This window comes from Sciurus carolinensis, chromosome 8, assembly GCF_902686445.1.
Source record: "Sciurus carolinensis chromosome 8, mSciCar1.2, whole genome shotgun sequence".
Classification (NCBI taxonomy): Eukaryota; Metazoa; Chordata; class Mammalia; order Rodentia; family Sciuridae; genus Sciurus; species Sciurus carolinensis.
The window spans coordinates 36009987-36031839 of NC_062220.1; the positions used below are offsets into that span (position 1 = coordinate 36009987).

Sequence of the window (21853 nt, forward strand, 5' to 3'; positions counted from 1 at the left end):
ACAATAGAGTAAATCCTCAGTGGGTATTCACTGAATGAATAATGTTTTCACACTATTATTCTTCAAAAGTGTCGTTTTTAACGTGAGCATTTTGGAAGTTCAATCTGAGGCAAAGCAGTCAATTCAAGGAACAAAACTCCTTCTTGTCCTTTATCAAGTATTTAAGGTATTTTTGGGATCCTTTATAGATCATGATTTATTGAATACAACAGTTATTTTAATGACTCGTCTCAATTATTTCAATAACTATGATAACATATTTCAAAAATCAAGAAATGAATAAAACTGCTCCATCTTTTACGAAGTGCCCTCTAGTGCTCCATTAGAATACATTGTTATTAGAATATAAAGCAAAGATAAATTTGCTTTACAGTGAAAATTAAAATAAATTTAACTCTAAAACCTACAGCTGACAAAATGATAAATGACTCAGGAAAACAAATAAAACCTAAATTCTGGAAGAGGGGTCTGTGTTCACAACCTTCAGCAGGGTAGGCCTCTAGGCTGATTCACGGAACAGCTTGTGAAAGACACCAACTGGGACCAGATGTGACCTTCTTCTGACCAGAATATCTCAAGTTCTTAAAAATTTCAGTGCACATCTAAGGTACAGAATATGTTCTGATATACGTATGAAGAGCAACCCTGATTGCTAGAGAGGCTTTGGAGTTTGAAATTAGCACTTGAATTATACTGAGCCTGTGTGTTGATAAGATGTACCATCAGCATAGGACTTATTACAAAGAGAGAACTACTCACCAAAGGACTACCCCTGCAGAAGAGGAAGAGAAATCCATCTCTAGCAAAGGAGAAAAATTGTTCATGTGTTAGGAATGGCTAGGGAATTTTCAGAAAATAAGAAATAGTATAGTTACAGTGTATGATTCCAGGTACCACAGAGAGATCCACTCCAGAAGGGAATGAGAAGATACTCTGGTGACAGGTTCTGTCTGAGGGATCTGTCTGAGCATGTAGTAAAGTCAGTACTGCCTGTGTCTGTGTCTGCTGTTCCCCCTTCCCTCCCCCACCTAACGTTGGCTTGTTTCTCTCTCTCTCTCTCTCTCTCTCTCTCTCTCTCTCTCTCTCTCTCTCTCTCTCTCTCTCTCTCTCTCTCTCGTAGAACTGAGTGCCAAGAGCAATCTTACATAAATTCAGTAGGTAAGAATTTTAGGGAGTGGTACAGAGTCAGGAACCAAACCAGAGGCCACTTGCCAGGACAAGAATATGGTACTAAGCACAGAACATTATTGAAACAGGAGTTTTCTTGCAACAGCTCTGAAGAGCTAGGACAGATGCCATAGCAGGCCTGAAGGCCAAGGAGGTGTGCCAGGAGGCACACTCCCAGGGAGTCTGCTTCTGCAGATGGACTCTGTTCCTCAACCACATCTCAGCTTCACGGGGAATCTGGTAGAGGGCAAAGGATGGAAAATACCAAGCCCATTGAGAGGGCTCTAAATCTAACATGCTAACACTCATTTAGAGTTACAGCCCTTCTTTGGACTGACTGAGAACGGTGAGGAAGGGAGCTTCTTCAAATAAGAGATTTTCTCCCTTTGTCTGCAAGAAGAGAAGACATAGGATCAGACTCTATATAAATTCCTGGGCACTGGCTAGTGTCCTACTGAAAAAGCAGGGATTAAAAGGAGTAATAATGAGGAGTAGTAGCTAGGAAGCTGGAGGTGGGAGGCTCAGAAGATGAGAATATATGCGTGAATTCTCACTAAAAGGTCTGACTGATAAATTCTTCATCACCCTTCTCAGTCTTCTTTTCAGGTGGTTCCCCTTTTTCCCAACCTTTTTGGGTTGGAAAGCCCCAAAAGGCAACTGAAACCTTCTTATGTATACCTTCCCCTTCAGTAAGCACATCTACTCCCATGACTTTAAATATTCCTATAAACTCATATATTCAAAATCTGTTCTCTCTACCTCTAACTCATATGTCCAACTACCCACCCGATATCTCAGTTTGAATATCTGAATATCTCCAACTTAACACATCTAAATCCAATCTTCCCCCAAGCCTGCTCCCCACCCCCAACACTAGTTTTCCCTATCTCATCTGATGCTAATGGGAATTAGGACATGGGTGCTCACTCTCACAAAAGAATCTGATATTTAGCAGTGGTTTAAAAATAAATAAACAAAAAGTAAAAAATGAAATAGCTGAAATTCACTTATTATGAAAACTAGTTCATTCTGAGAAAATTATTCATCATTCCCTGCTACCTAGATCCCTGAAGACATTCTAGATTTTGTTCTTTCTGAAATCAAATTCTTCAGATCTTCATGAGATTCTGAAATTTTTCACTTTTCCATAAATTAGCCAGTCAGTTTCTGTTGCTTAAAAATAAACTCTTCACCCTATCCAACCACCAGCTCTCAATTCACTGACTCTGCTTTGCCAGAATCAACTCTCAACTTGTCACTAACCCTGTCCCCCATCCTCTTTTTCCACTTAAATTAGAATAAAAAAGCAGAGTCATCCCACTTTGTATTATAACAGAATGTAATTCTACATGCCCAGAACTATTCTGAGTGCTATTCGATATAGTCTAAAAAATAAAATTTTCTTTTACCAAAGTATTGGTTCCCAAACTGGTCATGTCAGCTTTTCAGAGAAAACACAATGAGTAGGAAATCTCTTAACAGGTTCCCCCTGCAGCTAATCTAAAATAGTCCTGTGCAAGAAATTCTGAAAATTCTTTGCTCTCATCCTCCTCAATCCCTACTACAGCAACTAACAAAACTTCAGTTAAACACAGTTAATTATTCCTAAATTCATGAAAAGAAAAGACCATATTTTCATCTCTGTATAGAAAATCCTCACAAATGCATGGACAAGCACCATCTAGTGGCAAAAAGAATTGCTCTGAATAAACTCAAGCACCACTGACCACAGATGAGACCACTGGAAACTACAAATGTACCAAAATCCCAAATCATGAATAGTGTTGCACAAAGCCCAATTTTGTTAACAAATTTAATAATTATGTAGCTAGTGAATCAAGGGTAGCACCAGTTTTTATGAAATGTCCAACAGTGAATCAGGGTTGGGATAATGCATTTCAGCTGTCTTAGCATCCTTCTGTGAAGTGAAGGGGAATAAATGATACCCACACTGAGCACCCAGTCTGCCACATGTGGGAGCATATTTACATATGCTGTGCCTCACAGAAAACCAGTAAGGAAGTTATTAAAATCCCCCATGTGCAAGCGAAAAAAGTGACCCTCAGATATTAAACAATCTATGTAACACAGACATTAAGTGATGAAGTTGCCTCTCACCTATTAGTGGTACTTAAAATAAATAAGGAAAAAAAATACAATAGGTGAAGTGTCTACAAACCTCACTGAGCACGGAGTTTAGGCTATAAATAATGGACTCCAACATGCACAAGAGAGATGTGCTATTAGGTAACAACCTCTCAGACTTGGAAATAACCACGCACTAGTCTAAGGGGACAGAGGCCATCTTGTCCTAAACAAGACAAGGTGCAGTGAAAAGATCATGGACTTTGCTATCAGACCCAAGTACAAGCCAGCATTGGCAAACCAATATTAACTGACAGCAGGGCTTTCTGAGTGATAGAGGATAGTGCTGGGGCTGGGCACACGAAGATGTCCACAGCAGACACACCCTGCTCTCATAGAGCCTACAAGCCCTGTCCTTGAATTTCTTGCAGACTAGTGAAGAAGCTGACAACCAGTAGGTGCTTCCACCACACTGGGAGAGGCTGCTTAATCTATAACCTGTTTCAGGCAAAAGGGAGAACTTTCCTGAAACTGAAAAACCAAAGTTTAAAGTCTATCCCATGCACAACAAGAGAAGACTTTATAAATTAGTTATCCAAACTTTCAAAAGTTTCTCCTCTCTCTGGCACAAACACACACACACACACTCAACAGAGAGAGAGAGAGAGAGAGAGAGAGAGAGAGAGAGAGAGAGAGAGAGAGAGAGAAATGTGTGCAACGTGGAGCTCATGTTCAGAATGATGTTTCCTGAAGACATGCTCACTGCAGCAAGGTCCAATTCTTCAAGTCCTTACACATTCACAGAATTAGATCAAAAGCATCTTAAAAACTGAAGGCTGTAAGAAAAAAGTGATGTCATAGGATAAGACTCATAGGAATCAAAAAAGAGACTGCTATTGAAATTCCAGGTCTGTAGTAATTGATTAATGGATTACTTAGATTTTCAAAAGAAAAAGAAGGGAAAGGGAGGTAGGAATTGATGATTAAAGTGGGTCTCCCTCATCTTCTTTCTCTTCCCCTTCCTAAATAACTCAGTTCTGAAGTCATATATGGGGCCAAGTAAGGTAAACATCTGTGCTGGAGTATGACGGGGAGTGCGAGCAGGGTAAAAGGGCATCCATGCATGGAGCAGCTCTGCCTCAGACATTAGAGCCCAAGTAGAATAAGAAGGGTATACCAGCAGCTGACCACACATAGTATCAGAGCCAGTGTGAGGAAGATGTCCTCTGGAGAGCAGGGAGAGGGATGTAGAACACATGGGGCCCTGGAGCCCAAACTCATAGGATAAGTACAGCCTTTGAGCAGGGCTGCTCAGCAAGGGGTTTCAGAGCCCAGGTATGTCAAGAGTCACAAACTGGTTATATACACATGGACTGAGCAGGTAAGTGAATGTATTAAGATAATGGGACCCAGGTTTCTCACTTGCAAGGAAGGAACAAATATGGAAAGGAAGAAAAGTGGGATGATTCTGAAGATAAGATTGGAATTTGAGGTATTAACATGAACTAATGATTTTAAGAAAGAGAGGCAAATAAGAGCTAGGTACAAAAGCAAGGGGCTGGGGAGATAGCTTAGTTGGTAGAGTGCTTGCCTTGCAAGCACAAGGCTGTGGGTTCGATCCCCAGCACCGCAAAAAAAAAAAAAAAAAAAAAAAAAAAGCAAAAGCAATTTACAAGTAAATATACATATATCTATATGTGTTTTTACACATATATTCCTTGCTCTGTCCTGAGAGGACTAGGAGCAGCAACTCCCAAATGGCAATAAGCATATTTTGTGATCTGAAAACTGCATAAAACAGCACAGAGATGATGTCTGTAATCCCAGTGACTCGGGAGGCAAAGGTCCTAAGCAACTGAACAAAACCCTGTCTCAAAATATTTAAAGAAAAAAATTAAGAAGGCTAGGAATGTAGTTCAGTGGTAAATCACCCCTGAGTTCAATCACCAACACCAAAATATAAATAACAGGAAAAAGGGAACATTAGAGAAATTGTTGATTCCAAAGCTGCAATTGGATACTTAAGTATAAGATGAAGTTGAACATCTTAGAAAGTAGTCCTTAAAGAATAATGGGATGTCAAAAGAATGCAGACATCAGACTACAGAAGCCCCTGCAGGCCAAATGTGAGACAGTTTATCAAAATAACAATGATAACAAGTCCACAGAATAAAACAAGAAACCAAGAATCCAAAGTGGTATAAAGAATTAAAGAAGTGCCTCTTCAAAAATATTTGTCGTCGTGAAAGTCAAGGAAAGATGGAGGAAGTGCTCAAGACTGAAGGAGTCTGGAGAGACAGCAACCAAATGCAAGGCAGTATTGTAGACTGGATTATTTTTCTATAAAGTCAATTATTGGAACCACTGGTGAAACTTGAACATGATCTGAGATTAGATGGTGGTACTATACCGATTTCTGATTAATAATTAATTTCTCATTTTGATGGTTGTACTGTGGTTATGTAAGAATGTCTCTGTTTGTAGGGAGCACACACCAAAGTATTTCAGAGTAACAGAGTACCACACATCAGCAATGAATTTTCTAATGGTCCTGGAAAAACAGTAACAAAATTTCAATAAATTTATTTAAATTTGAGATTATCTTAAAATATAAAATTTTATGTCAGGACTGCTAGTGGGTCCTCCACATAAACTGTCAGTTGCTTCTTGTGATCAACATCAAATAAAAGAACTCATCTTATACAGGAACATGCACTGAGGGGAAAAGACCCAGGGAACCTCAGAACTCAGGGGCGGAAAGGCCTGGATGCACCAAGATGTAGAGGTAAAACTCTGGAGGGAAAGGTGAAGGCCCTCAGGAACCACAGGACAAGGAGATGAAGGAGGCAATAGGGTGACCTGGTTATGTGAGGGTATTTAGGACCTGGGGTATTTGAAACCATTTGGATTCAGGTAAACTAGAGAGAGAGGCATCCAAACTGCAGATGAATCATCTGGCCTCCATGATGACAAAAGTGAAGAATTTTTTTAAATGATTAAGAACATAAGCAAGATGGAAAGTGATGAGCATCAAGCTAGAAAGGCCCCCTGGTACTAATGGTAGAGGCCTAAGATGTTAGGTTTAGATGTCTTTATTTTATTTGCTAGGCAACAGAAAGATTTTAAAGGATTTGAAAGCAATATCCTGGTTGTGGGAGAGATTAGAGGAGATTAGAGGCAGGAAGATCAGTTGGGAGATTACTGTAATAAGATTATAAGGGCTGAAATAAAGGCAGAAGTAGAAATTGAAAAGAGATTCATGAGGCACTATCAATTTGACAAGATTTTCTAACTAAACATGTAAAAGAAAGAATATGTGAAGATTATTATGAACTGTGAAAGTGAAGGATCCTTTAGCAAAACTAAGCTCTACCAGGAGGAAGAGAAAAGGTGAAGCCAGTGAACTGAATCAACAAGGTAATCCTTTGTTATCAATAAAATATTCTTCATTATTACCCACACCTTTGTAAACAATCTTTTTTATTAAATTCTTCTCAATTACCAGTTTGGAAGTATGATCCATTTCCTGCTAGGACCATCATTAACATAGTTCCCTATCTTTTATCAGCTACAATGACCTCCATAAAAAATATTAAAGCATTTCACTTCCCCCACTATCCTTATAGGAAGTTTCAGTTCAATCTTTTCTTGGATCTAATTGCTTCATTTTATCTTTGTTTTCTTCTGTTGCCTTTCAGGATGCAAAAATCTAAAATATCAGAAGTGGGATACATCCTCACCAGCCCCAGTGGAAACTAGTATCTCCAGGGAAAGGAGATCTGAGGACATCAGAAAAGCCCACACCTACATATCATTAAGTAACCTTTCCCCTATTCTAGTAAGAGACCTGTTCCACACATTCTGGTCCAGTCATCCTAACCTAAGATTCCTCTCCTTGAAGATGTCTGTCAAAGTCCTGTAAGTTACCTGTCTTACCAAAGGATGGTAAAAGCCCAGTTGACCAAGAACAGGAGAGATAATGAGGGCAGTGGTATATGAAAGGCAGAAAACAAAAGGGGCCACTAGAACTGTTGCTGGGGTTATGAACTTTATAGCCTTTAAGGCATAGATATAGAGAAGAAAATTCCTGTTCAGCTTTTTTTTTTTTTTTGGTATGTACAGCCTATATTTCTTTTAAAATACTCCAATCCTAGAACTAACCAGTAGAACCCTAGAATAAATGAGATGACATTCACCAGGCAAAAACTATGTGGTACCTTTTACATCCCCACCCTTCTCACCTGGATGGTGCTCTTCAGTAAGAACTGCCTCCATATCATGGGAGTGCCAATAAATAAAGAGTTTATTTCCCAGAGAAACACAAAGAAATTCATTTACTGAAATTCACAATATCTGCATAGTTTGGAATAGAGTCATGTTTTCAAAGAGGTAATCTGGAATACAATTCCTATACTTTACTTACTAAATGAGTTCAGTAAAATTAGACCATTGAGAAGTGGAAAGAAAATTATGAATGCATCCTGTCTACAGAATGAGAATGTAGAACAAATGGGCCTTTCATGAATAGAGTCTAGACATTTTTAATGATCCTCGGAATATCTGACACCATGTAAACAAAAGGAAAATAGAAATTAGTTGGTAGTTAAGCCTGTAACTGATTTTATTTATAAAAAACTCATATTCCAAATTTTTATTTTTAATCACAAAAAGTTCGTCATTCTCATTACCTGACTTTATAGTGGAGGAAAAAAATAATCTTTTAAGACAAATATATTGTACTTTAAGAGATGAAATTGGACCTGGAAATGAAAATAATGTTATTCGACACCCATTAATCTAACAAAAAAATTGTGACGTCTGATAATATCAGAGTTGGTGAAGATGTTGAAAAATAGGAATATGCATATGTTACTGATAGAATATATAACAATAATGTCATTGTGGTAAATTGACTCAGTATTCATAATGTTCACCTCTTCCCTGTATTAGAATTATAATCCACATCTTTGCCAAATGGCTTTGCAGTACCACCCACTACAATAAGCACAGTATATTCCCTACCCCTAATATGTTGGCTTGGCTATGTAACTTGCTCTGGCCTATGCAGCTGAGCCAGTTTTAGGCACGACACATACGAGGTTTTACATATTTTCTCCTATGTTCTTTTGCTTCTGCCACTTCCCATGAGAAGTCCTGATTAGTTATTTGTCCAAGAGAATGAGAGAAATGGAGTGGACCTGAATCAAATTTGCAGACTGGAACCCAGAATATGGAGTCTAGAATCCAGTCCAGCTCGGCTGATTTGCAATTTCCCACAAATTAATAGGGAAAAGTAGGACTAAGATGAGGCAACAAGGTGCTTAGGGTGCAAAATTTAAGCACTGAACTTGAACTTGCAGGACCATAAAAGTATTTACTTAAATTTTATAGCAAGGCAAGTTCACTTGTCTTACTTCTTCCTGGCCCTGTTTAAAATAATTCATTTTATTAAAAATTCAAATGCTTTTGTGACTTCAGTTTGAGGCCTTAATGAAGTAGATATTTATACCTCTACATGGAGTCACCATGAATGCAAACCCTGTGAATGCAGGTTGATACAGGTGTATTAGTGACTCAGATACTATGAATGGTATTGCTTGTGGAGTCATGAGTTTCCAAAATGGTAAACAATTCTCAGTAAATTTTCAGTAAAGTTCTGAACAAAGTAAAGTCTTCCCTAAACTAACATGATAGTTTGAATTCTTAAAAACAATAGCATATGGCTGGGCACGGTGGGGCATGCCTGTGGCTCGGGAGACTGAGTCAGGAGGATCTCGAGTCAAAGCCAGCTTCAGCAACAGTGATGTGCTAAGCAACTCAGTAAGACCCTGTCTCTAAATAAAATACGAAATAGGTCTGGGGATGTGGCTCAGTTCAATCCCCGGTACCCTCCCCGCAAAAAAGAGGATATGCAAAAATCACACCAAAATTTTATGTAGATTCTCCAACCATGAGGTGAGTGAAAGACTGAATATAAATACAAATAATATCCACACCATATATAAAAACAGACCACTGACCCACAACCTGCAACAACCAGTCTCAAAAGGCAAACTACAATGTTATGAACTGAATGTTTGTTTCTTCCCCAAATTCATACACTGAAGTCTAAGCTCCAAAGTGATCATATTTAGAGATGAGGGTGTTCAGGAGGTAATTATGTCATGACAGTGGAGCCCTCATGAAAGAAATCACTGTCCTTATAAGAAGAGACATAGGAAAGCTCCCACACCTGGTTCTCCACCACACGTGGGTACAGGGAGACAACCAGCTGCAAATCAGGAAGCCAGACACCAGATCTGCTGGCACTTGATCTTGGACTTTCCGACTTCTGAGTCAGATGGAATTATAGAACAAAGTCAGGATTGTAGAAGCAGCGGCAACAGAGGGCTATAACTGAATATCTTCAATGTGCTGAGCACTTAGATGGTCCCTGGGGCCTTGCTCATCTTCCTCAGTTAATCTTCATAACAATCCTATGAGATGGTTACTATTATTATCCTCAGGTATAAACAAGATAACTAGTGTTAAGATCACAAAACTTATAAATAAGCCCACATTGACCTTGTGCTAAAATGTGGTAAGGGCATTGTCAACTTGATTACAGGTCAGTTATTTATTTATTTATTTATTTTTTATTTATTAATTACCAGGGAATGAACCCAGGATTGCTTTACCACTGAGCCACATCCCCAGCCCTTTCTGGTTTTTTATTTTGAGACCCAGTCACATTAAGTTGCTTAGGGTCTCACTAAGTTGCTGAGACTGGTGTCACAGGTTGTGCACCGCCCAGTTAGGTCAGTAATTTTATAGTGAAAAGGCTGGATACAATTAGCAGAAAGACCCAATGGGACTTGACCAACTAACTGGGTCTGCAGACCTGCCCCCAGGACATGGACTTACACAGACTCCATGAAGACCTTCTTTCATGTCCCAACAACAATAACCAAAGAAAAGAGAAGATGAGACAGAGGTCCTAAGCACCAGGAGCCAGGAGTAACAGTAGTGCAGATGGAAAACTTACAAGGAAGGTGATCATCAGGGGCCAAATAGGGTGTAGGCAAGTGCTGCTGGGACCTCCCAGAATGGACTCAGAATTGCTATAATTTATTCACTTTCTTAGTCTTTTTTCTAGGCAAATATAGCCTGAGAAAGCCAGACATTGAGTTGCTTTGGATTAGTGGCAAAAAAAGGAAAGAAAATCTCAAAGTGAATCATTTGATATTTTACAACACTTTATGCCATCCACCATGGGTGGTTTAATTTCCTAACATCTATCTTATTTATAAAAGTAACATGATGCATTCATTTTTATTAATTTGAGAATTGTATAATCATGTTTTGAAAACATTACTACATCTTTCCATAAAAAATCTAGGACAAGGACTCACAGGCACACAGTGCTGCCGAGAGAAGCAATAGTTACTTATTCTCCAGGGTGTCTCAGAAAAGGATGAAAGCAATGTGCCAGGACTAGGAGGGAACTGTTTTCATTTAAATGCAAGGTGGAAACATCATTTCATACACAGTTGGGCTTCCTGCCTATGAGGCTATCTGAACTTTGCCTAAACTAATTAAAACCTTCAATAAATAAATTGATTTAAAAGGACTGACACTGTCTCTTCACCTTCAATTTTTCAATCTTCTGACTGACTAATCAATGCTAAAAAGAGATTTCTATAAAGCCAAGCTTCAAAATCATTCATATATGAACAGTATATGTTTTTAATGAAACATGTTACAGAGTAATAAATGGCTGCAACAAAAATGTATAATTCACTAAAAAGGTACTATCATAATGTTTATATAATTTTCTATACTATTTTCTTTTTGCAGGTGTTACAAACAAAAGAAAACACTTCTATACTTCTTTATATTTCATTTTTTAAAGCTTTTTATTTTTTCTAATTTAATTTTTTTTTTTTTTTAGGTGCTGGGCATCAAATGCAGGGTCTTAGCCTGCTAAATAAATACAATACCACCGAGACTCCATATTTTACATGTAAGTCATATTTATACCTAGAAAGTGAGCTGGACATGAAATATGGATGACCATAATGATCAAGAAATAGTAGGGGAAAAGCCCTGGCCTATAACTACTGATGCACAACTACCTTGCCCTACTAATCACTATGCTTAGAGACATCATTTAAGTTTTCTCTTTGGATTGAGCAATAATAAATCTTTATTTTCTCTTAACAACTGGCCAGTTTGCATGAAAGCTTTGAATTTAGATCTCTACCCCAAATGGTAGCATGTTATTCGTCTTACCTTCTTTATCTCTTTACTCTTCCCTATCACATTTATTCTCATGGTAAAACTAAAAAAGTTCATTTTTAAGAATTTTAGTTCCTTTAACTGTTCTTTAAAAGTTTCCAGAAATTGTTACATTATTTTCTGTAGTAAGCAATAATAAATAAGTCAATGTAAAAACCAAACATTTATAGGAATTCTTTTATAGTCAAACTAATTAATGTCTACATATATTTTCTCACATTTAATTGATGTTGTCATCAAGTCTGAACTCTACCTCTAAAAATAGAATATGTTCAAATAATGTAAGAGAAATAAAAAGTTTTTCTTAGGTGGTGACTTTACAATTGATTAGATTTGTTATAAGATTTTTAAAAATACATTTTACATTTATTTTATAATAATGCATATATAACTTCCAATTTAGGGGAAAAACAATTAAGAAGCTAGTTTCTAATGTTTAAAATTCTATTTTAGCCTCTTATACTTCAACTCTCAAATGTAAGGGTACAATTTAAAACATCCCTTCCTCAAAGAGTCATTACAAACAAACATTTCTACAACACACATAAGAAAAAATTTTCTCTGAACCATAATGTCAGCTTTGAGCCTGAACTTACGAAACGTATAATTTGTTTAGTTTTATTTAAACTAAAAGATTCCAATCACAGAGGATAATTCTATACATACACACACACACACACACACACACACACACACAACCAATCCCAGCCCACAGGAAAAGTGCAAACCAGATCATACCAATTCTTACTATGTAACACTTTACAAATCTAAATAAATGTCACAGAAAGAGAACCAACTGAGTCAAGTAGGTGTGATAAATTGCAAAACACCCCAACAGAATTATTTTATTTGTTCTATTGGCAATATTCAATAAACAGCACCTATCAAATAAATGAGAAAGGTCAATTTTGGAGGGGAAGTAAAATTTATTCTTATTCCCAAGACAAGTAGACTAGAAATTGTAAAATTTAGCAGAGAGACAAACTGTAAGAACTTTACTTGTGTCTATTACTAATAAAATACTGACTTTGTGGCCAAACCAAACTAAAAATACCCCTAAAGAACAAACTCCAGACCCAAACTGCTTATGTGTAATAGTTACTTCATTTTTTAAGACTATTTGATGCCTCGGTGTTTCTACTGTGGTATTTTAAATTGTTAAGCACTTTTTTTTTTTTTTAAATAGCAAAACAAATAGGCCTTGTTCCCTGACCTAAACAGTCCTTTAAAGTCCTTTAATTCTCCACAGGCTTGCTCAAAACTTCTAAAAAGACAAACACTTACCCAGAGCTTTTACAAGATTTGGAGATCAAGTTGGGAACCAAAGTTAGAGTTCTCTACAGAGTATGAGTGTAACTAGTACCCTTCCAGTTTCCTAAAATTCAGAGGGCAAAAATACGCTCCTTGAATAAATATTGCCTTATTTTGCACTAAAATTACACAGTGATTCCTGTAGCCACAGTCATGGCTAACAAAACATTGCTGGAACAAACTGGGCCTCCTCATTTTCTTATTTTAGCGCAGTACATAGTGCCTGCTATATTTAAATGGTGGGAAAGAGGAACGCATGAGCCACTGTCCTGCTCCACTGTAACATCAAAAAACACTTTACTACACATTTTCTCTCTTCTGGAAAATGCAAAACCCATTATAAACATCTTCACAATGACATCTCATATACAGTATGGATGGGTACAACAGACAGACATTCAGTAGTGTGGTTCCAATCAATAACCCATTATCCTGCCTAGTGCAATCTGAGAAAGCATACCCAGCATAAGAGATACCATTTTCTATTTTAACCTGTCATTTCACTGTGAGATACAAGCCTATAGAATACAAGCGTCTGGGGAACAAGCTACTAAAGTGCCTGGGATTTATATAGTATTTTGCAGTCTTAAAGGCACTTTCTCATTCATTTAACCATTGCCTATGAAGCTGCATTCTAATCAAAAGACCGATTCTCTCACCCAGCTGGAAGGCAACATGTAAACATTCATACAATGCCTAAGGATGTGCTTATTATAGGCTGTTTAAGTTGTAGTATTTGTGCAGTTGCACACTTTGTCAGTCCTACTCTAGACCCACGTCTAGGCAATCACTGAGCTACTGTGCCCCATCTCTACAGTCATGTTTACACCACCCCATACCTTCATCCCCTCAGTGTTTCCTACTAGTTTCTCCATTAGTTCCTCCTCTGGCAATCACCTCCTCTGAACACACAGGAATGTTCTTTTTTCTCCCTGGTTATTAAACATTTTCCCAGTTACCTTGGGAGAATCCTCTGAGTTCTAGTTATGAGACAAATAATAAGCCCAGTCTTGAATGCTGAGTATTAACAATCCTTCGGTGAACTAAGAGGAAGGAAAAACTTAGGTAGTGAAGTGAAACAAGTAAAGGACCACCAGTATCATCTGTCTTGGAAAGCCTCGGATACGTCCAGTCTGAGTTGTGTGCCTTCTTTTCATGTACTGCCACTGGGCAATAACATTTGATGGAAATACAAAGATGAAAAAGGTACAAACCTTGCTCTCAAGCTCTTCAGAGTATACTAAAGAAACAGTCCCTTCTAAAGGTACTGTAAATGTCTCCACCAAGTTCTCATTCTCATTCACAAATTAAGCTGCTTTCCCACTGAAATACTTTTAATATGTTCATTTAATTGTTAGGACAACTAGTATTAAAATAGTACTCATTTTGTTTTGGGGGTTTTAAACAATTTTTTAACTTTATTTATTTTTTTTCCTATGATGCTGAGGATTGAACCCAGTACCTCTCATGTGCTAGGTGAGTGCTCTACCACTGAGTACAACCCCACTCATTTTGTTTTGAACAATTTTTATTCCACACATCCAAGAAGAATATCAGTTATATTAAGGACATAAACAGACTTTTGTGAACAAGTCCAGGGAGTCTATAAGCAGGCAGCACAGTGCCTGACTCATCTAGCAAGGTTAAGTCCTCATCCCTTCCTAGTTTCAATCAACAGATTTACACTCGAATTATTATTTTCTTATTTATTGTATTTTGGTGGTAGAGACTAAACCCAGGGCCTCATGCATGGCAGGCCACATCCCCACCTTCAAACTTGTTTGTAAGATGTGACTTCTATGTACAGTCCTTGTTCTTGGGAAGCAAAGCACATCTGGAAGCATTAGCAAATAAGACAACATAATAGAAAATGTTAATTATTCAACATGGAAAACAAGTACAGAAACTTGGAGAACTGACATGAGTTTGTGTACCCACATAATAACAGACAGGAATAGAAGTTAATTTATTTTTCTTAATAGATAAAAATATTTTGTAGAGAAAGAAATACTCCAGTAAAACTGGCTACAAAGCAAATTTCTATAATACCAAAATTATTTTCACTCTGATTCTCTTATAACCTTACAAATGAGTGATAAAGTTAGAGAAGACAGGCAAATACATGAACTTAAAATGATGCTGAAGTACTTCTAACCACATTATGTTTCTATTAGTTAAGTTTCATTATGCCTGCCAATATTATTCTGAAACATTTCCCAACCAAATCTTCTACTCCCTTTCCTCCATACAGGCAACTATATATATATATATAAATTTTTTTGCACTGGTAGAAAGTACAAGATATGTCACACAAATTAGCTCCTAAAGTCAGCAATTTCCAATAACATTCTTTATACTAAATTTATAATACAGACCAAAAGATCATCCTTTCTTAAATTCTTCCCCTAAAGAACACATCAAAACGTGTTAATATTCTAGAACATCAGTAAACATGCATAATTTTACTCTGTAAATACAATTCTTGACCTCATAAGAAATTATTACATGGTAAATTTCCAAATCATTTCCTAAAGGACAGTGCCACTGCTGAGTCACCACAACCAACTGGTACAGTTTTCATTCATTTAATGATTACAAACTCAGCATGTGTTGAACCCAGACACTCTCTTTTCTAGATCCTAAGATGGACAAGACAAACAATGTCCCTTCTCTCAGAGTTTACAAGGACATGGAGACAATGCAATAAATTAACAAATAAGCCAGAATTATATCAAACAGTGTTTAGTGCTATGCAGAGAATTCAAATCTGGTGAGATGCCAGTGACATAATGGTCATTTTAAGTAGGGTCAGTAGAGAAAACCTTTAAAGAAATAAATTTGAGCAGAGATGTGAATAGCAAGAAGATTGCCATTCCAAATCAACTGGAAAGCCTTCTGGGTAGAGGGTACAGTCTGCACAAAGGCAGGAACAAGCTAGGGATGTATAAAATGGCATGCCAACTCATATGGGATATCATGATCTAGAGAAAAGAGAAATTCAGATTCAAAGGTAGAAAGATCATCACACTTTGTAAACCAGGATAATATATTTCTATTTTATCTTCAGTGAAATGGAAAGTCACTGAAGGAAGTTACGAAAAATGTAGGGTTGTATTCACTAAGAATTAGAATCGAAACTGCAAAAAAAATACATTTATCATCCATGCATTTGATTGCTACTATACCTGCACTCAATGAAATGTGTCCCAAGACACCAACATAAAATCTTGGAGTCAAAAAAAAATCTTAAGGAATATAAAGTTTCATTTTATATACACATAAACTGGGGGGCTGAGAAAAAGACATTATTCCGATTGCTTCATTAATGGCTAAGAGAAAGATCTCCAAAAGTAAGTAAGGGCAACTAAGGTACGTGAAATACATCACAAACTCAAAGCAGACATTAATCCAAAAATTGTCCTTTTGTGTGTCCACAAACTGGACCACCATGAGTGAGATATATATGATCCATCATAGAATTTAGCCTTCGACCTCAATTTAAAAGTGAAAACTTAGTGTAGCATATGCTCAGTAACATGTTTGATCAATTCTAGTGTTTCAATCCCAAATCACTTTGCATATAACAACATGAGGGATTTATTCATCCAGTGAATGATAAAGACCTACTATGTACAAGGCATTACACTGGAAGACAAAGAACTAAATAAAGCCTAGAAGAAGCAGTGAAATGTACAAAGAGACAGAGACACATAGACACTGACATATATTTATTAGGCACACCACAATTAACATAAGGTAAAAATTGCCAATGTGCCTCTTAGATAACACACTGTAAAAGCTAGAGGAAAACTGTCCTTCAGTTGATGGGATAAGAAGACAGCAGGCAAAGCCAGTCCTTGAAGGACAGGTGGGATTTATAGATAAGGAGAACATTTTAGACAAAATGCATAGCAGGTAGTAATTTAGAACAATAATTTTTTTTCCTTTTTTTTTTTTTTTTGCAGTATTGTTGATCGAACTCAGGGCTTTGTGCTTGCAAGGCAAGCACTCTACCAGCTGAGCTATCTCCCCAGCCCTAGAACAATAATTTTCAACAGGGAAAATAACAAAACTGAGCTGTAGCTAATATGATTCAACAATACAGGATATTTGCTTCTGTATTTATCATCTTAATTTAAAACACAAAAATATTTCATAACGTAAACAACTTTAAGCCTAAGCCAGGAGCCAGGCTATTATATCATACATTTGATTCCCAAAAGAAATGAAAGAGGATTTCAAATTTTTGAAATTTCTGGAAACAAAATTGAAAAATCACTTAAACTGCTTGGTGCAAAAATGGCAAAGGTGCACATTTTAAGAAAACTGTGTCATGTAAGGTGTTTTAAATGCAACTCTAAAATCTTAGAACATAGTGTATAAGAGACTGCCATCAACATCACAGTACAAAGTTATGCTATTTTTAAGATAAAACTATTGTTTTTCTGAATAATATCTGCATGACTACTCCAATCTATGATTTTCTGCTATCTGGAAAAGCATTGTTTTATTATATTAATTCACTTGAAATCTGACAAGTAATATAATTAGCGTTTTTTAAATCTTGTTAAAAGTTCATTCTATCTTCAGTAAATCATAAAATTATTTTAACACTCTCCTATCCAACCCAAGGGCTGAGCATCAAAAATCAATTGTCAGGGCTGGGGCTGTAACTGAGTGGTAGAATGCTTGCCTAGCACATGTGAGGCACTGGGTTTGGTCCTCAGCACCATATAAAAATAAATAAATAAAGGTATTATGGTTCATGCACAACTAAAAAAATTATTTAAAAAATCAATTGTCAGGCTGGGGATATAGCTCAGTTGGTAGAGTGCTTGCCTCCAATGCACAAGGCCCTGGGTTCAATCCCCAGCACCACAAAAAAAAAAGAGAGAAAAATCAATTGTCAAAGTTAATCAGTATAGTGTTACTCCTAATATGTTTATTTTCTCATTTTCATAATTCATTTTTCATTATAGGATTTGGTTGCCTCTGTATGGCCTAATAGAATACTATGAAATTCTTGGAACTCTATCACTACTCCAAATAGCTCTGGCTCCGTGCAATGAAGATCAAGCAAACCCAGCTGGTGAGACCAGGGAAGTAGTATAATGAAACTAAACTACACCTTGAAAAGAACCTTTAAATATTTTCACTTGGAAAACTACATATGACTCATGAGCTTAAAATAAGGTATGGTTCATTAAGGTCCTTTTCCTTTATTGTTTTAAATAAAATTCCACCAATTCATGGTTCTATGAATCTGACCTTCACTTTAACATCTTTTCGTCTTTGGAAAAGTTCATCCCTTCATATTCCAAATTCAGTGCTACAATTCTATTACCCTTCCAGGTTCAGTTCCAGGGAAATTTCCATTGGGTTGCCCTCTTCCTCGTTACATTATGGAAACTTGTACTCATGTTATAAACCCCTTATTTAGCTTGAGTTTTATAAACATCTTTCTCATCATAGTATCAGCCACAGTACCCTAAGCATAGGAGGCATTCAAGAATTTTTTTTTTCAATTTAAAGTTAAGCACATTTGCTACAAAACAATCAGATTAAGTTAAAAATATTAAAATTGCCATAGGTAATCAAGATATTAAGAAGAACACATCAAGTTCTTCTAAGAACAACTCAGAACATTTTTACTAGATTCCACCCCTACAGGTGCAGAACAGTGTCTATGTCATAGAATCCCTGGCCTGGCTGTCTCACAGCTCTGCCTCACTGTGATGGGGTGGGAGGTCTGTGTCACCTGCAGCTCCCCTAAAAGCAGTTCTAGATGTGACAGCCTCTTCAAGAACACACTTGCCTTCATCACAGGAAGACCAAGGACCACAAGGCTGAAGAGCAAAATTAATCCTGACAGAACCCACTGAGATATCCCTGCAAGGTGAAGTTTGACCAGAGAGGGACAGTTCCTGCCTCACCTAGAAGGGGTGCTAGCTAGTGAGTTCTTCTCTGAGTCTTCCTCCTTAAGAACTAACCAAAACTTGCTCCCAAAGGGAAGGGAAACTGGTAAGGTAAAGAAGAAATTATGTTGACAGCAATCTTTCAGCAGTCTTCCTAACTTCCAACTTCTCACTGTAAAAGGGAAGAAACTGGGGTGCACACACCTGTAATCCCAACAACTCAGGAAGCTGAGGTAGGAGGATTTCAAATTCAAGGCCAGCCTCAGCAACTTAGCAAGGCCATGTCTCAAAATAAAATAATAAAATGGGCTAGGGATATAGTTAAGTGGTGAAGTGCCCCCGGGTTAAATCCTTAGTACCAAAAATATAAAAAATAAATAAATAAAAATAAAAGGGAAGTAAAAAAAAAGGCCTCCAATGTCTGCCACTAACTTTTGAAAAACCTAATCTGTTCTGAGGTGGTTTACTGACTTAATTTTATGTCCTCAAAATAAAGTCTCCCTCCTCCTCTATATTCTCATAGAAATGGCAGAGATGTAAGTGCTCTCTGTGTGCTTCTCCTTTATCTTCCTTTATGATGAAAATGTGCAAGAAACCACTCAGGAAACAGAAGTCCAGCATCACTAGGAAAAGAGCCCCAGGCTCACTCTATCATTTGTCTAGGGAAGTACAGCCCAAATGGCCTGTCCATCTTCAAACTGTCTATACCTCTTATGCACCTAAATGAGAACTGCCCCTACCAAACTGACAAGGTATCAGTGAGAAACGTTAGATTTAACGTTGATGGGTTAAAACCTAACAATTTTCTTCTTCAAAAACTACATCCTTTCCAGGCAAATATTTTGCTTATTGCCTGTTCTGTATAAAGTACTGGCATGTGGCATTTGTGGGCACATACACACATACATGCATGGATGATTATTTAAGTAAAGCAAAATTCAAAAATTTGAATGTGTATTAGAAATATTCACATTTTAAATTTTTTACGATTAATCTTCTGGGAGAAAAAAATTCAATGCATTTACCAATACATATAATATACATTTATGTGTAATATAAATATAATGATACATTTGCCTAAAGGAAGACAAAACTGTGACAAGTAGTCACCCTAAAAGATGAAAAATCAGAAAGCCAGGGTCTCTATAATGACTGGATCCAATGGGCTGAGCAGCAGCTATTCAAAGGGCGAGAGGATTCTTGGGTACAAAATCCTACAGATAGAATCCTCTGAGGGTTACAATCTAAGGGATAGTATGAAACAAATGTAAATAGAAAGGAATTCAAGTTAATCAAGATGCTGAAGGTTAGTATCTTAAAAGAACAAATCCTAAGTAAGTAAATTGTTGCAAGTGTTTAAAAAGTGTTTTCTCAAAGGAACCATCACAAGAAAATGCATTTCCAGACTCAGACTTCCAGGGTAAGTAAATCACTCACTGGGAGATACAGGTGTTAATACTTATCTACATCTATACATAATTCAGAACTGTAAGGCTTTCCCCTGAGAAATTAAAGGGTTGTTGTTGTTGTTTTAAGAAAGGCCCACCTATCTTGAATCCACAATTATTTTCACATTTTCAAGGACTGTAACCCTTCCTTTAAAATACTGTGTTTCTGCGTTGTCTCTCCTAGAGTGTTACTGTTGGCCCTGTTTTGTCTGCAGTGGCGCCTACCGATTCAGTTAGCCAGCAGCAAGTTCGTTAACCCTGTCCTAATGACTTCTCCACTTACGACCCTGGCCATGGGACACCTGGAAGCACCTAGTTGACCAGTGGAGTTTTCAGGGGAGAGATCAGGAACGATCTTTTAAAAACCTCAACTGGGACCATTGGAAATTCCAGATCTCCTGTCCCACCGGGTGTCCCTTCCACATTCCGTTTGGCGGCCTGACACGTCATCTGTGCCCTGTGAGCACCTGCGGGAATCCCTCGCCCTGCCAGCATTGGGCAGCCACCCTCCCTCGCCGGCGGGGCTGCGCTCGCGGCGGGCGCATCCCGGAGGCCGGCTCCCCACCCGGCAGCCGCCCACCCACTGCCGCCGGGCGGGACAGCGCTTCTGACATCCAGCGCCCGCCCCGGGGCCAGCGGGGAAGGATGCGGTCTGACACCGAGGCCCCGCAGCTCCGGCGCCGCGGCCCGAGGGGGCGTTCCGGGAAGCCCCTGGCTCCCGACGTCCGTCCTCCCGGGTGTACAGCCCACCCGCCCAGGGACCGCGGACGGAGGTCGGACCGGGCCGCGGTGGCGTCGCGGCCGGCCCGGCCCGCCTCGCGGCGTCGCTCCTCCTCCGCGGCCCGCGGGCCCCGGAAGGCCGCCGGCCGCCACCTGAGGCGCCGCGTCCCCGGCGGGCGGCCGCCGGCGTCCGGTGCGCGGGCCCCGGCGCGGCCCCGAGCGCGCGCCCGGCCGCCCGCCCCCGCCGGCCGCGGCCCCGCGCGAGTTGCACTAACTTTCCCGGGCGGGGGAGGGGCGAGCGCGGGCCCCGCTGCCCCGGCCTTACCTGTGCTCAAGTTGTCGTTGATCTTCAAGGGCACCCGCAGGATGTAGACCAGGAAGAGCACGATGAAGAACCACACGGTCCAGAGATACGTCCAGGACCAAACTATGCAGGACTTGAGCTGCTCCAGAAAGCCCGCGGCCGCTTCAGCCATTTTTCAGCGCTGCTCTCTGCTGCCGCGGCTCTCGGTGTCTGCCGGGATGATTCACCGGCCCCGAGGCGCCGCTCGCGCCGCCGCCGCCGCCGCGGCCCGGGCGCCCCCGAGCCCGCCCGCCGCCGGGGACGCGGGCGCGGCGGGAAATCGCGCGGGCCGCGGCGCGCTCGCCGTCCGGCTCCAGCCTTCTTGCTAACTCCCTGGAGGCCCCTACAAGTGGCTTGCGTGGAGCGATCACGTGGCGCCTGCCCCGCGTTCTCATGCCTTTTCTATTTATTATACTCATATTTGGAAAGACAGGCCAAGGGGAGCGCCGAAGGAAACTCGACGTAGTCCTGGATCACAGACGTTGGGCGCTTACGAGGTGCCCGGCAGGGTTCCGCCCTTTGTATAACCTCAGTTAATCCCTACAGCAGGTCACACTGTCATCCCGCTTAGAGAAACTGAGTCTCAT

The 21853-nt window shown here is 39.1% G+C and overlaps 1 protein-coding gene across 7 annotated transcripts in view; it reads right to left on the reverse strand.

Moving 5' to 3' along the window:
* Nucleotides 1–21626, reverse strand: part of St7 (suppression of tumorigenicity 7) — a 257756-nt gene extending 236130 nt beyond the window's left edge. For 3 of the 7 annotated variants that reach the window (XR_007109780.1, XM_047560755.1, XM_047560754.1), the window contains exon 1: nt 21249–21624. Coding sequence is in view for 5 of the 7 variants with exons in the window: in XM_047560755.1 (XP_047416711.1) it covers nt 21249–21399 (151 nt within the window). In the remaining 2 variants the exon portion in view is untranslated. Of the gene's footprint in view, nt 1–12813; nt 12843–21248 lie in introns of those variants that run through there. The other 4 variants (XM_047560747.1, XM_047560750.1, XM_047560752.1 and 1 more) reach the window with 4 other exon arrangements.
* Between the last annotated feature and the right edge of the window lie 227 nt (nt 21627–21853).